We start from the raw sequence: 13051 nt of genomic DNA on the forward strand, positions 1-13051 counted from the left end.
TTTGCTCGGTTCCATAATCAGTCTCTTTGTGGGTCGAACACCTATGTGGAAGAAAGACGTTACTGAATTGCAAGGCTGGGTTTGCTAAGCACGCACAAAGAGACTTCGAGGTGATGGCTGTGAGCAGTCTGTGAGAGTGATAAAAGCCTTGAATTTCATCAACTGAACGTCGTGAAAATACTTAAAAGAGGCTTTACCTGTGAAGAGCAGAAGCACGCCAACACAGCAAGACAAGAGGATGCAAGTCTCTGCTTGAGAACTGGAAGTGTTTTCACTCATGAAAGTTTGGCGGTCTCTGCAATGAAAGCATGCTTTATATACCGGTTTTTGCACATTGTCATACCGTCTTAAAATGGTTACTTAATTATGGTAAAGACTACATTGCTGGGCCCAAATTCAACCAGTTTTTCAGCCAGAATGAAAAAATTTCATCTTTTAGGGAAAGATATTCTTGGCCCGGCGAACATTTCCACTTCATATAAAAAGACGCCGATATTTTCCATCCGAAATTGTAACGAGTGTCACCAGATATCCCAGAAAATCTTGTCCAATGATGCAGGGCCATTCATTGTGTCGGAATAACAGGACCCTAACAATGAGACAACTGTCAGTGTCTATGCATGTTTCCATTTCACGTCACGGAGACCAACACGAATAAGAGATATTCCATGATTTTTCCAGATTTATGTCCAATCTAGGCCAGGACAACAAGCGATTTTTGGGTATCCACATTTATACCTGTTTCTCGTCAAAATGCCCAATCAACACCTTCCACTTGGTGAGTCATTGTAAATTATCTTTTCATTCCATTGACTGTGGTGAAGTACCAGATGAAATAATTTTGCTGAGACTGAAAGAGCTTTGGCTGATGGAGGGCAATGTAAACAATACTGTTCTGTGTGAAGAACTGCAGAAAGTTTTCGATACATCGAAGTATACCTTGGGGTATGTTGCAGTTCTCGCCCGGAGGATCCGTTAATGGTTTCTTTCCAGCCTTTCCAGCTTCAAAAGAATGAGAAAAAGGCTAGGATTCCTCAGTACATGGCAGCAAAAGCATACTGTTGAGACTGTCTTGGAACATTTGGACGAAATGCGGGAGTAATTCCCTAAGGCGGGTTATTTCGAAATGAAGAAGCATCTAAGAATCGACCACAATGTGCGAGTTTCAAGGTGAGTCTTTAAATTCTTCGAATGGTACAATTCTTAATGAAAGGGACAGAGACGTAATCAAGGAATGGGTGTATTTGAAGGAACCCTCACATGTGTCCTGAAGAATTCGAAAGGGAATCATCAGAAAAGTTTTTTATTGCACTGGTGTCAATGACCTCTGGTGCGTCGATCAACATGACAAGTGGAAATATCACTTTGGCCTCTGCCTTCACAGTGGCACAGACCCTTTCACCGGTGTCCTGAAATGGATGCGAGTCTGGTGGAACAATTCAAATCCCATCTTAATCTGTTCATACTACCTGGATGTAGTGGAACACACCGGGTGTAGGTCTTTAAACCTTTCTGCAAGGGGTCACTATCTTACTCTTGTCCAGACGGTCCTGTTCTTACACAAAGTGATATGGGCAACGAGAACGGTAACCTGGCTAGGGCGCATAGCTTCTTGCGCCAATGGGCTGACAGGGACTTGGACAATACCTTGCAGCACCGATGGATGGCAGAGAAGAAAAACATTCCTTCAGAAATCGTATGGAGTGTGTTCCACGCTCACTTTAGCTTTGGCTATGAAGAAATCTTTCAGTTTGGCATTGAGCAAGGCTGGTATGATCTGAAGGTGCCTCTGGAAGCGTACGTCTCTTCTCTTTAACAGCTTCAAATCAAACTGGACTCAGCTGATTTCATAGATTGATATTCCGTTTCCTTTTTATCCCTTGGTTCCAACGAGAACTCGATTTGTATGTGATCAAAAAAACACGACAAAGAAAAGATGAAATCGCAAGGTGGCAAGACCAAACAGAGTCCCTTTACTCATTGAACAAGCTCCTGAGCGATTTGGGGCCCAGGATTTCAAGGTACGTACAAGCACCTATTATTTTTCCAAATTCAACGTTTCTTCATAGATTGCTTTCATCCCAGAATCTATACAAGCTGCGAGGCAAATTTATGCCCCACCTGATCACCCTGTGCTGCAGCTTGTCCCTAACTCGTTTAGGCAGTAGGCTGAAGTATTTATGGAGGAACTCGGCCATCCAGAAGTAACCCGAGAGTGCATCTGGAATGTATACCTTGCGTTGCTGGATAAATTTCATGAACGCCATATTGTTGTTCTTGATGAATGGCACGTCGTTTCTATGAGAGCATACGAAGCAGAAGAAACCAACAAGAATCAAGGAGGTCCAAAAGAGGTGGTTGGGCAAGGTCAGAATCTTTCAACTCGGACACTAAGCAATCTGATAAACTTCAATCAGACCAAGCTACAATACCTGATATTCCAGACTTGAACAGTGATGACGAACTTGGTGATGCCGATGCAGAAGATGTCGAAGCTGATGAAGAAGATGCTGAAATTTCGGGCGAGGCACCCATTATAGAGATGTCCATCTGAGAATTCTTACAGCATATGTAGTGAATGATGTTATATTTTGTTTTGCTCAGGCATATGAGACTACATTATAGGTGGTTGTAGAAGGGGACAAAGGCTACGAGCTAGTTCATCTTTGGAATTCTATTCTGGGATGTCACAGGATGGCACTCAACTCGCATGGTCATATGATGGCTTGATGGCATTGCTGACTAAGATCATCATCCAGCTCGATGACATTGCTGACTAAGACCCACAATCCAGCCTTCCAGTCTTTGAAGACAGATATAAAACGGTGTGAGATATAACATTCGGAGTCACTTTGAAATGTGTCTGGGCATACCTCTGAATGGGTGGATGCGATCTTGTGCTCTATTTTCTCATGAAATCCCATTTATAGTATTCACACCTTTTAGGGCATATGTATACATCTGGTTTCTATACCCTATGTTGTGGTCTGTCTCGAGTGGTATCTACTGAGGGTGGTACGCTTTACTAACTAATTTCTACTAGCGCGTCGTGAAAAGAGAGGGGGGGCAGGAGAGAGTGATATCTAGGCAGGCTGTACTTGGGAGAGATGGGTTTGTGGCCTTGGGAGGCCCGAAGGTAGTCGCCTTGGATAGTGGTCGAGTTGTGTGAGGGGGGTTTTCGCAGGGTGTTGTAGATCAGGGATCGCATAGCCATGTGTGGCATCTATGTAGCACTTGCGGAGGTTGTATGTTAGTACAGGCTTATGGATGAAAGTGTGTGAGGACTGTCCTCTAGTGTGGAGGTGGGAGGAGACTGTCTGCGAAACATGAATCCTCCCCCTCGTATGCCCGAGGCACCTCATGATGTTGGCTCGAGCTACATTCCACAGGGGAGGAGCATCTTGCCATGGTCTTGCGTCATTTGTTCCTAGGAGTAGGTGTCATAACATGTGTAGAATACAGTGTTGTGGTTAGTGATGGTCGCACAATTTTCTCTCAAAGATACCGTTAATCAATGATAGTTGCCTGTGGCAAGGGATGATTATCTGGGGCTCAGTCAAACATCTGCTGTGTTGGTTGCTATACGCAATCACATGTGGTATGTTGTTCTCTACCGTAGGTGTATTGTAAGGGAAGAAAGAAAAATAAAGAACCTTATAAGACATCGTCAACATGTATGTAGCTAAGCATTCACAAAAAAATCGAGTTGAGGAGAGTCGAGAAAGGAAGTCGAAGAATGCCAGTCGGAGCGTAGGAAATGACTGATGGAGTAGGTGGTAAACACAGCTAGCTTGTGTTACCAGATTTACATTAAATTGATTCTATGATACCATTTCATAGATTGTAGTATCCTTTATAACATTCTGTCCTTTCTTATAGGCAAACAGATGTGACAAAATATTGTAGAAAACCGAAGAAAATTCTATGCTCTTTCTTAGGTACTGGAGACAATGGGAGATAGGTACCTGATATCCATCTGATAGACACCTTTGTCTACATACATTTTCTCTTCTGCTCATGGTGTGATTCCTCCAGGGTCAGTCCACTTCATTAGGCTTCCTTTTAAGACCAACAGCTAATCCAGTCTGCTCCACTATCTCGACGTCACTTTCACATGAATCTGCTGCTACTGGAGGTTGCGTTGCCATCATAATGAACCATTCAGTTGGAGAGATCAATGATCTCATTCCGAAAAGATGCTCGCAAGCCAGGAACCTCTTCATCAGTCCCAAAAAGTCTTCAGATCAATGCCAGTCGGAAGGGTTGAAGTTGACTGATAATGTCTTATGTGAATGAGTTGAGGACGACAGGTGAGAATGATTACCATGACTTTAGTAAAATTTGTCAGGATCTGACATGAATTTTGCAGGCAAAGTGCATCATGTATGAATCTGCACAGTCAGAAAAGTTTGGTTGTTTGGGTACCTGCTTTGTGCATTAAGCCAGTGATTGGCATGTGTTCTGGAACCTACAGTGACAGTTTGACCAATCGCCTCCATGTTATATTTTGCAACCCCTTCTTGTCGAGGGCTTCAAGGGCGAGGAATTTCCCTAATTGGCTGGCTTCGCTCCAGTGCGAATAACCAAGGGAATCGAGGGTAAAAATAATTGTTCTGGATCGATGTGATTACAATGAACCACACAGTTCTAGTCTGACTTACCTGTAGTCATTGCTTTCGGACAAGTTTTGATTTTCACCATTTCCAAGGTGTTCTTGATTCGTTAGCAGGCAATATTCAGGGATGGCAAATAATGGCGAGGTACCAATGAAGACTATATATGTTGTCAAGTCACAGTTGAAGCAGCTAGGGAGGAAAATTACTCTTCATGCATTGGTATAATCAAGTATTTCTTCTTGAATATGTCAAACTTTGCAGTCCAATGGTGGACATCTTGGTAATTCCTATGAGAATATATAAGCACGGCTCCCAGTGACGTTGATAAGAGCTCACTTCTGGAACTTTGGGAACCAAAAAGGACTAAAAATAGTAATTTCTTTTGCAGCAGAGGGCTTGCCAGTTTGCAGAAGTTCATATGTCAGCCTAAAGATATTTGTAAAAATTGAAACAGGTGGTTTACAAGTCACACACCATAATCCGAGCTCTATGAGATTGTCATTCAAAAATTCTCCAGGTGATAACTGACTCAGATCACTGTTGCTAATATTCACACCACCTGTCATAGTCCACAGGTACACTAGTATTCTGCAAGGCATGGGCAAAGATTTGTAACATTGGAGAAGGACAAACAACTCATCAGGATCCTTTGCTTGCAGCTCACCATCAGATGCTGTTTCTGGATTTGCTGAGGCAAGCAAGTTTTTAGGTGATTGCAAAGACTGAAAGTTCGGTAACGAATACATGATTTCTTTTGATGAACTCGATTCATCCTGCAACTGGTAAAATAGATGACCGAAGACAATCAAAATTGAACCTGCCTGGGTTTTGTGCTTGTCCCTTCTTTTGATTCCAGTATGGAATGGTCTCAAAATGGCAGATGGCTTCTGTGGAATAGGGAAATCTGGTTCATCTGGGCTTGAATCTTGTGAACAGTCTTCAGCTATGTTATCTTGATCCTCCTCATCTTCTGGAGAGAATCGGAATAAAGGGACAGTTTTTGGCCGGGAGAAACCCTGTGAGAATGAAACAAATTGCAGAATGTGCCAATTTACTCAAAGGCTTATATCTTTGGGTACACATAGCCAATAGGAGTCAAAAATGATTGATGAATGATAACGATCTTTGATGTGAGCAGTCACTTCATCGGTGATGAGCCTAAACTTCCGTGGCAACGGCAAAAACCAAAACTCTAGAGGAGTTCACAGCAAATGGCGCATAGCGGCAATAAAGGCTTTGTTGTTGTGCGAGTGTTTCAGTGCACCTCTGTGCGATGAATTCCTCAAGAATGCAAGTATACTCTGCGACTTTTCAGTCAGCGAGGTAGTACCCTTAACGATCGAGTACTAGAAAACATTGGCTGTAAGCTGGGAAGAGTCTCGATAGACGAGAAGGAATGGAATCTGGTATAACTGGGAATACCAGCAAACCGTGAACGAAGTGACAGCAATTTAACTAGTAAAAGCCATGGGCGATGTTGACGGAATTAGAGAGAATGCCGTCAAAGAGAAATACTGTTGGCAAGATAACAAATACTGTGACAGCAAGAGACGAAGACTGTAGCCGAGAAACGTGAAACTGGTGGTAAAATGAAGATAAGACAAACTGGTGATGATATGAGGGGGAACTAGTGATGGCAAAACAATGGCTGGGACTGGGCTGGACTGAAACTGAAACTATACTGAGGTTAACGATGGCAAAACGAAACTGATACTAATCCTGAGTCTACACGGAGACTATCCTATACTGAAACTGACAGCAAGATACCAAATACTGTGACTGATGATCCTATACTGAAGCTGTTGACCAAAATTCCGTGACAGACACTGCTGGCAGCAATAACGATCCTAATCTGTGTCCACACGGGGACGTAACTGTACTGAACTGAGCTGGGTAAAACGGTGGTGACGTAGAAGGTGAAAACTGATGAAAACAATCCTGGCTGGTGAAAGTGAAACAATGCTGGTGGATTAAAAGATAAAAGCGAGTTGTGGACACCGAATTCCGTGTATTGGTGCAATATGAGCATACACCAATACCGTTAGAAGAAAAGCCGTGACAGAGAGTATAACTTGGAGTGACTATGTTGTTATTGTCTATCTCCTAGCGAGTACAAGCGATAATGGTGGTCGATAACGTGGATGATCGCTAGTGTCCAGTAACTTCTGTCTAGCAACTACCTATTTTCCATGGTGTATACTAGCTTTTATACTACAAGTCCGGAATAAAATTAGAATACTTGAAATGAGTCCTTAGTAAGTCCTTAGTACATCAATTGGTAAGAAATGATACAAAACACGTGCTCCCAGAGTTCTAAAGTAACAGCACCCACATGGTTTTACCACATATAGACTTAGTGATCAGAAAGAATTCCCCTGACATACGGACTCTTGGGCTGCTGTGTTGCTGTGGCAAAGTACACTGAAGGTAGTACACTGAAGTAGATGTGTGCAGCATTTTCTTGGCATTGTAACAGCCTTAGTAAAGTGAGTGGAAAGGTCATGGTATTAGGTCTTTTGCCGTGGAGTTGGTACTTTGACTGTGGCATTCTTCTAAATGATGCTTGATGCTGATGTCGTCGATGGCTGTGCTGGGCGATCAATGATGGTCCTAAATCCGTGAGATCTGCAATCAGGTGCCTGGCAGCATTAATGAAGTGGCACATATTGATATGGAATACAAGCTGGGAAGGATAGTTGGTGGTAAGAGTGGGTATTGCCATGATTGCAATCGTTGACTTAGTGAAAGTCTGCTAAGTGGACAAGGCATTTATTATAATGCTAAAATCCGTGAATTCTGAGCGTACAGAGCCTTGAGGCTCATCATTGGAGTCTGAACTGAGTCTGAATTTCCCATGTGAAAACAATTTGCCTAAAGTCAACACATTTTGAGGTGCGATGCTGTTGATCTTCCAATTGGTAGTACTTGCTCTGGCTGCCATCCTGTTCTTTACTATGGCTAGAGATTTATCTGTAAAGAATTATATTCTCTTAGTCCCGATTGAATCTAATTTCTAAAACTATAGTAATTGAACATGTATGAGCACAGCTACTCTACAAAGGACCATGTGGTATGGAGAATCTCTTATCTAAATGTGGAGTGTCTTCAAATAAATCAGCAAGTCACCTGTTTTGACCCATTCATGCCAGTTAGCAGTGAACAAGGGGAATTTTGTTTTGGACCTAGGATACATAATGACCATGGATTTTGATGCACATATTGCACAATCTATTGAAGTCAAAGACATTGCACTCTACTGGTTGACATATTGTCTCATGTGATGTCATCAACATGGCATCATCCATAATTGCAGCTCGCCTGAAAAGCTCTAAGGACTTTTCAACCATAGCTTCAGGTACTTGATCATGCCGCTATCAGTTTCTGGGCAAAGAGATCAAAGAAAAAATTGTCCGAATACTGATCCCCTCAAAACCATCGATCAGCTGCACTTTAGTCCCATAAACCCAAGGCTCAAGCTGAATTGCACTGAATGATGTCCTTTATAAAGAAATGACTCGCCAACGATAAAGACATATGGTGGAAACTTGATTGAAACATTTCATTTTCGGAAGCGTATGAGTCTTTGTTTAAGGTTATGGATGCAAGATTAACATAGGTTACTTACTATCCATAATCTATGACCTGTACAGTTGCACATTTCAGAACCACGAAAAGCATAACAATGTATCTATGTACAACACACAGGCTCATTTCAAATCATGGAATGCCGAGTTTGCCATAAGCACAAAACTGGGAATTTTGATTACCCAGCAGAAAGGAAAAATAAATATTATGTAGATGATATTCAATGTTATGCTATACTTGGCTACAGATAAGTTTCTGGGGTCATATTGCTATACATGGCAGGTGTCAGTATATGCAAATACCGGCTATTGCTTATAACCGGAGCATACCAGTCTTGTATTCCATACAATGGCCTTCAATGACATCCAGTTCTTCAACCATATGGCATGCTTCAGTGCCTCGCCCTACAAGTTCTTCAGCAGTTCTGCAGCATGAAGCATGGCTCAGATCTTTTCAAGGAGTGTGCGATTGAGTCTCTCAGCGACTCCATTATGTTTGGGTGTATCATGGACTGTGAAGCGATGCTGGATGCCCTTTTCTGCTAGATAGTCATCAAATTCATGACTTTTGTATTCTCCTCCTCTGTCCAAATGTAATATCTTTATCTTGATACCATGCACCTTGTCCCATCTCACCTCAAGATCTTTGAATGACTGCAATGTCTTGTCTTTTGAGTGGAGTAGCATAGCTACAGAGTAGCACGATGCATCATCTGTAAATGTGATGTAGTATTTCTTGTGCTGGGGTGTCTCAATAGTTGCTGGTCCCCACACATCACTGTGAACTTGATCACCCACTCCCCCTGATGCATCGTTCTCCCTAAGCTTGGAGACTGCTTTCCTTGTCATTCTGCCATGCAGACATGATGGGCATTGATCCTTTGAGGTGGGGCTTTCTTCATCAAGTTCCAGACCATCAACTAATTGATTTTTGACAAGCTTCTTCGCCATGTCGACTGGAAGATGACCCATCAGACAATGTAATTCATCTGGTGTCACAATATGTGGTCTATCATCAACATGATAAGCTTCTGGATGAGAAACAGGTACATGAAGTCTGTATAGCCCATTGATGTGGGGAATTGATCCAATCTGGTGATGCTTCTTGTCGAAGATGTGGCACTCCTCATCCTTGAAATCAAGGGAATAACCTGCCTGGGTGATACAACCAACAGAGAGGAGTGTAACTCCAAGATTGGGTGCATGGAGTACATCCTTGACAACAACTTTTGTTGTCTGATTCTTCCTATTAGGAATTGTGATATGCATGTCACCCTTCCCTAAAGCTTTGAACTTCTTCTTATCCGCTGCCATGATCCCTCAAGGCTTGATAGTCCTATAGTTCATTAACCGATGGCATGATGGTGTCATATGCTGTGTAGCACCAGAGTCGAAGATATCAACTTCATACTCATGCTCTGTATTGACAGCAGCTGCTGCAAGGTTCCCAGAGGTAAGCGAGGTAATTTCTCCTATGAGTTCTGGTGTACTGATGTCTGGTTCATCAGCTTCATCCTCACTGTTACTGACATCCTGGAGGAGTGGCAGATCCAAGAAGTCTTTCTCATCATCTTCTTCAGCCAAATCAAACTCCACCTCTTCTTCTGTGAACCATGTGGCATCAAACTCCTCTTCTACCTTTGCTGAGTTCACTTGCCCATGACCCTTCTTCAGGCCTTCTTTTCCTCCTCCCTTTGCCCAACAATCCCTTGCCATGTGTCCCTTCCAGTGGCAGTTATAGCACTCCACCAACTTCCTGGACTTCTTTCCACTATTCCCACTATAGAATGTTGGCCTCCTTCTCACCCTTCCCTCCTGACCTGACCTTCTGTCGGTCTGCTTCATCATTGATGCCCTGTAGCACCATATCGGGGTTGAGAGCCTTGCCAAGGAGTGTCAATGTGCCTGTAACTGCAGAGAGATATGTCTCAAATGAGGCAGGGAGTGATCCTAGGACTATTGCAACAAAGTTATCATCACCTGGGTCTGCTCCCATCATGATGAGGTCCTTGTGTATGGACTGTAGCTTCATGAGGTGAGCCTTCACATCACCTCCTTCTGCACATCACTCATCCTGGAGCTTCTGGTGCAGGTCAACTGTGACCATCTTCAATTTCTTCTCATACTCTGACTTTACCTTCTCCCACATTGCCATTGCCATTGCCTTGCCCTTCACCTTCAAGAATAACAAATCCAAAATAACTGAGGCAATTCTCTGCTTGATTATGGCTTGCTCGGACCTCCATATCTTGCACGTTTTCAGGTACTTGCTGGTTGCCTTTGCTTCATCTGCTGTGAGGTTCTTGGGATCTACTGCAGTTAGTGCAGTTGGTTCTGTTGCAGTTCCAACATCCTCAAAATGGTCACTCAGACCTACAGCATCAACAGCAAAAAGGAAGCAATCATGAAAGAATATCCAGTTCATGCCATCAGCCTTGCGTGCAGAGAGTTTGGCAAAGTACTCTCCAAGTTTTGTGGTGGATGAGAAGTTGTTGGTGGACATGGTGAGGATGAATCGATTGTGGAGGTAAATCTATCTGAGGTGAGTGTACTGGTATTGAGAATTAGTTATGGCCAGGGCCCATAACCTGTGAGCAGCAGTAGTAATGAGTGGGAGAGTAATTGGATAATCTAAGTCTATCGCAGTATGAATGCAAGGCTTTTATACCTCTACGATTATTCTAGTATGTTCTAAGAGTGTTCTAAAATTGTAGCTTAGTTAGTAAGATAGAAACTTTGAGTATATACATGATAATTCGTGGTGGTGTGGGTAAGGTCTGGTGACTGGACAAAGGTTGATGCACCAACAGTTGTTGGCTTGATCTGCCAACAATTACATGATGGCAGGATAATCCTTCTGAGAGGAGGGTTGGGGGAACAGAGGCCAGGGAGTACAGTTGGAACAAATGGGGCTGTAACATCTATGGTCTGTAGCTTTCAGAAAGTGTGGGGAGGGATGTAGGTGTTGTGCTGGTGCTAATGTGCCAGTCAAAAAGGTTTGTCATAATGGGGGTGTTAGTTTGGCCAAAGAGGGGTGGCAAGACATAGACACTAAGAGTGTTGGCATGGATGATGACAATGGAGGTTGGGGAAAAGATGATATATTTGCAATTGTTGTCCTGTGAGTGTAAGAAATGAATACGCATGATTTGAACAGCTACAGAATGGTTACCTGCATATCGCCTCTGTCATTGAGGTAGTCCCACTCCTCTGCCTTCCAGTTGTAGAGCAATGTTTTGGAAATGTCATCACTGAAAGCTACAATATCACCATTCAGGCTGACTGGGTGGAAACTGACATTGATGTCATGGATTTCATGCAAGGTTCCATTGTTGTTGAGATGGAGGAACAAAATTTGTTCAGATCTACACAAGTCAGCGATGGGTCCCAGTAATCAGAGAAACAAGAACTTACCCATCCAATGTGACCACAATGCTCACTTCAGACTCAGGGTCTTTATTAAGAATTATCTCAGTGAATGGCTTCTCATCTTTGGGTGACCACTCTGAGCACTTGTGCATGCATGTGATATCCCAGACCATCAGCACCTTCTTGGTCCTACATGATACTATTAGAATCCACTTGTGTTGCTGTCCTGGTATGAATTTGATATCATTTATAGGCAAGCCAGTGAATTTTATCTCACTCATGGGGGTCAGAGGAGAGTCTGTGAGCCATTGAGACACAAGTTGGTAGGAATGACATGTGTGCTGTTCAAGATTGGTGTCATCAATGGGACAGGGGTAATCATTGGAGAGAATGTTGAGTTTGAATGCATTGATCCATACAATCTCTAGCCTTGTGAGTGCATTAAACCGAGTACAAGTCTTTTCACAAGGAGCAGGTAAGAGCACTGATCTTGGAGAGAAGTAACTATACCCACCTGATGGAGAAGCAGAATATCGGGGATAGAGAGAAATGTGATGGCATAGATCAACAGGTCATCAGGCAGGTTGTTGAGAGTGATGGTCATTGAACAAGAAGGTTATGGGCTGAGAGGCTTTCAATTTCCCATGACTAATATATCCAATTCTTCTTGATATAAAACACTGGTGCCCTCACATCAAGCATCCAAAAATGCCAGGGTTGTTAAATCACAGCAACAGCCAAGGATTGAGGCTCTGAGATATGACCCATTTTTTCACCCTGATAACTGGCCTTATTTCTGCACAAGCTATACCATCTACTATTGATCTGCTGTGGAAACCATATAGCTATTAGAGCAGTAATTATTATTGAAATGCTTCCCTTCTAAATACTCTGTGATCTCTACCGTGACAGCCTTGGATGATCTCTCCAGTTTGAGTTTGAAGAACAGATACCAAAGTTTCCATTGGGTGGGCAGGGAATAATGGCAGTGTTCTTTCTCTGATATCCTACTATATGGACCACTGAGCAATATGCCACTTTCCACTGAACTTTTTAGTTTAAATGGAAAGGAATGTAAGATGACAGTGCTACAAATCTTACCTATGGTGCATCCATACCAGATGTTTCCTGAGCTCTCATAGTAGCCATAGTATAGGATTCTTAATGGTCCAGCAAAGTATATCTCTGCACAATCAACTGGCATTTTTTCTTCATTTGCCAGACTATTGCAAGCTGAAGCCCTGATTGCCTTATTCCTTCAGAATACAGCCAAATACCTTGGCAATATCATAACATAAATGTCCCCCAGTGTTGTTTCTTAACAAATAGGACAGTCTACATTTTACTCCAGGTTCTGATCATCCACTCCTCTGATCTATGATGACCAATAGTATAGTATATCTTTCTCATTAACAAAAGTGATAACATGGATGTGCCCAATTCAATACTGAAGTCCTTTCCTGAGCTACACCAGGGTCCATA

The 13051-nt window shown here is 42.7% G+C and overlaps 4 protein-coding genes across 4 annotated transcripts; 1 reads left to right on the forward strand and 3 right to left on the reverse strand.

Moving 5' to 3' along the window:
• Nucleotides 1–1260: 1260 nt before the first annotated feature.
• On the forward strand, nucleotides 1261–2554 carry EV420DRAFT_1653801 (uncharacterized protein; the record flags this gene model as incomplete). The annotated part of the gene is made up of 8 exons (XM_060478764.1): nucleotides 1261–1330; nucleotides 1393–1494; nucleotides 1545–1797; nucleotides 1854–1904; nucleotides 1958–2021; nucleotides 2070–2132; nucleotides 2169–2367; nucleotides 2418–2554. The coding sequence occupies 8 exons, from the start codon at nucleotides 1261–1263 to the stop codon at nucleotides 2552–2554; spliced, it is 939 nt and encodes a 312-aa protein (XP_060321803.1).
• Nucleotides 2555–8908: 6354 nt separating this feature from the next.
• EV420DRAFT_1226908 (uncharacterized protein) lies at nucleotides 8909–9382 on the reverse strand (the record flags this gene model as incomplete). Its single annotated transcript, XM_060466511.1, has 1 exon — nucleotides 8909–9382. A coding segment is annotated over one exon (474 nt), but the record flags the coding sequence as incomplete, so codon positions are not given.
• An 883-nt stretch (nucleotides 9383–10265) lies between these two features.
• EV420DRAFT_1282403 (uncharacterized protein) lies at nucleotides 10266–10703 on the reverse strand (the record flags this gene model as incomplete). Its single annotated transcript, XM_060468294.1, has 1 exon — nucleotides 10266–10703. The coding sequence occupies one exon, from the start codon at nucleotides 10701–10703 to the stop codon at nucleotides 10266–10268; it is 438 nt and encodes a 145-aa protein (XP_060321805.1).
• Nucleotides 10704–11121: 418 nt separating this feature from the next.
• EV420DRAFT_1653804 (uncharacterized protein) lies at nucleotides 11122–12173 on the reverse strand (the record flags this gene model as incomplete). Its single annotated transcript, XM_060478765.1, has 4 exons — nucleotides 11122–11319; nucleotides 11373–11565; nucleotides 11615–12027; nucleotides 12084–12173. The coding sequence occupies 4 exons, from the start codon at nucleotides 12171–12173 to the stop codon at nucleotides 11122–11124; spliced, it is 894 nt and encodes a 297-aa protein (XP_060321806.1).
• Nucleotides 12174–13051: the final 878 nt, after the last annotated feature.

The sequence above is a fragment of the Desarmillaria tabescens genome, assembly GCF_030435595.1.
Source record: "Desarmillaria tabescens strain CCBAS 213 chromosome Unknown EV420scaffold_177, whole genome shotgun sequence".
NCBI lineage: Eukaryota > Fungi > Basidiomycota > Agaricomycetes > Agaricales > Physalacriaceae > Desarmillaria > Desarmillaria tabescens.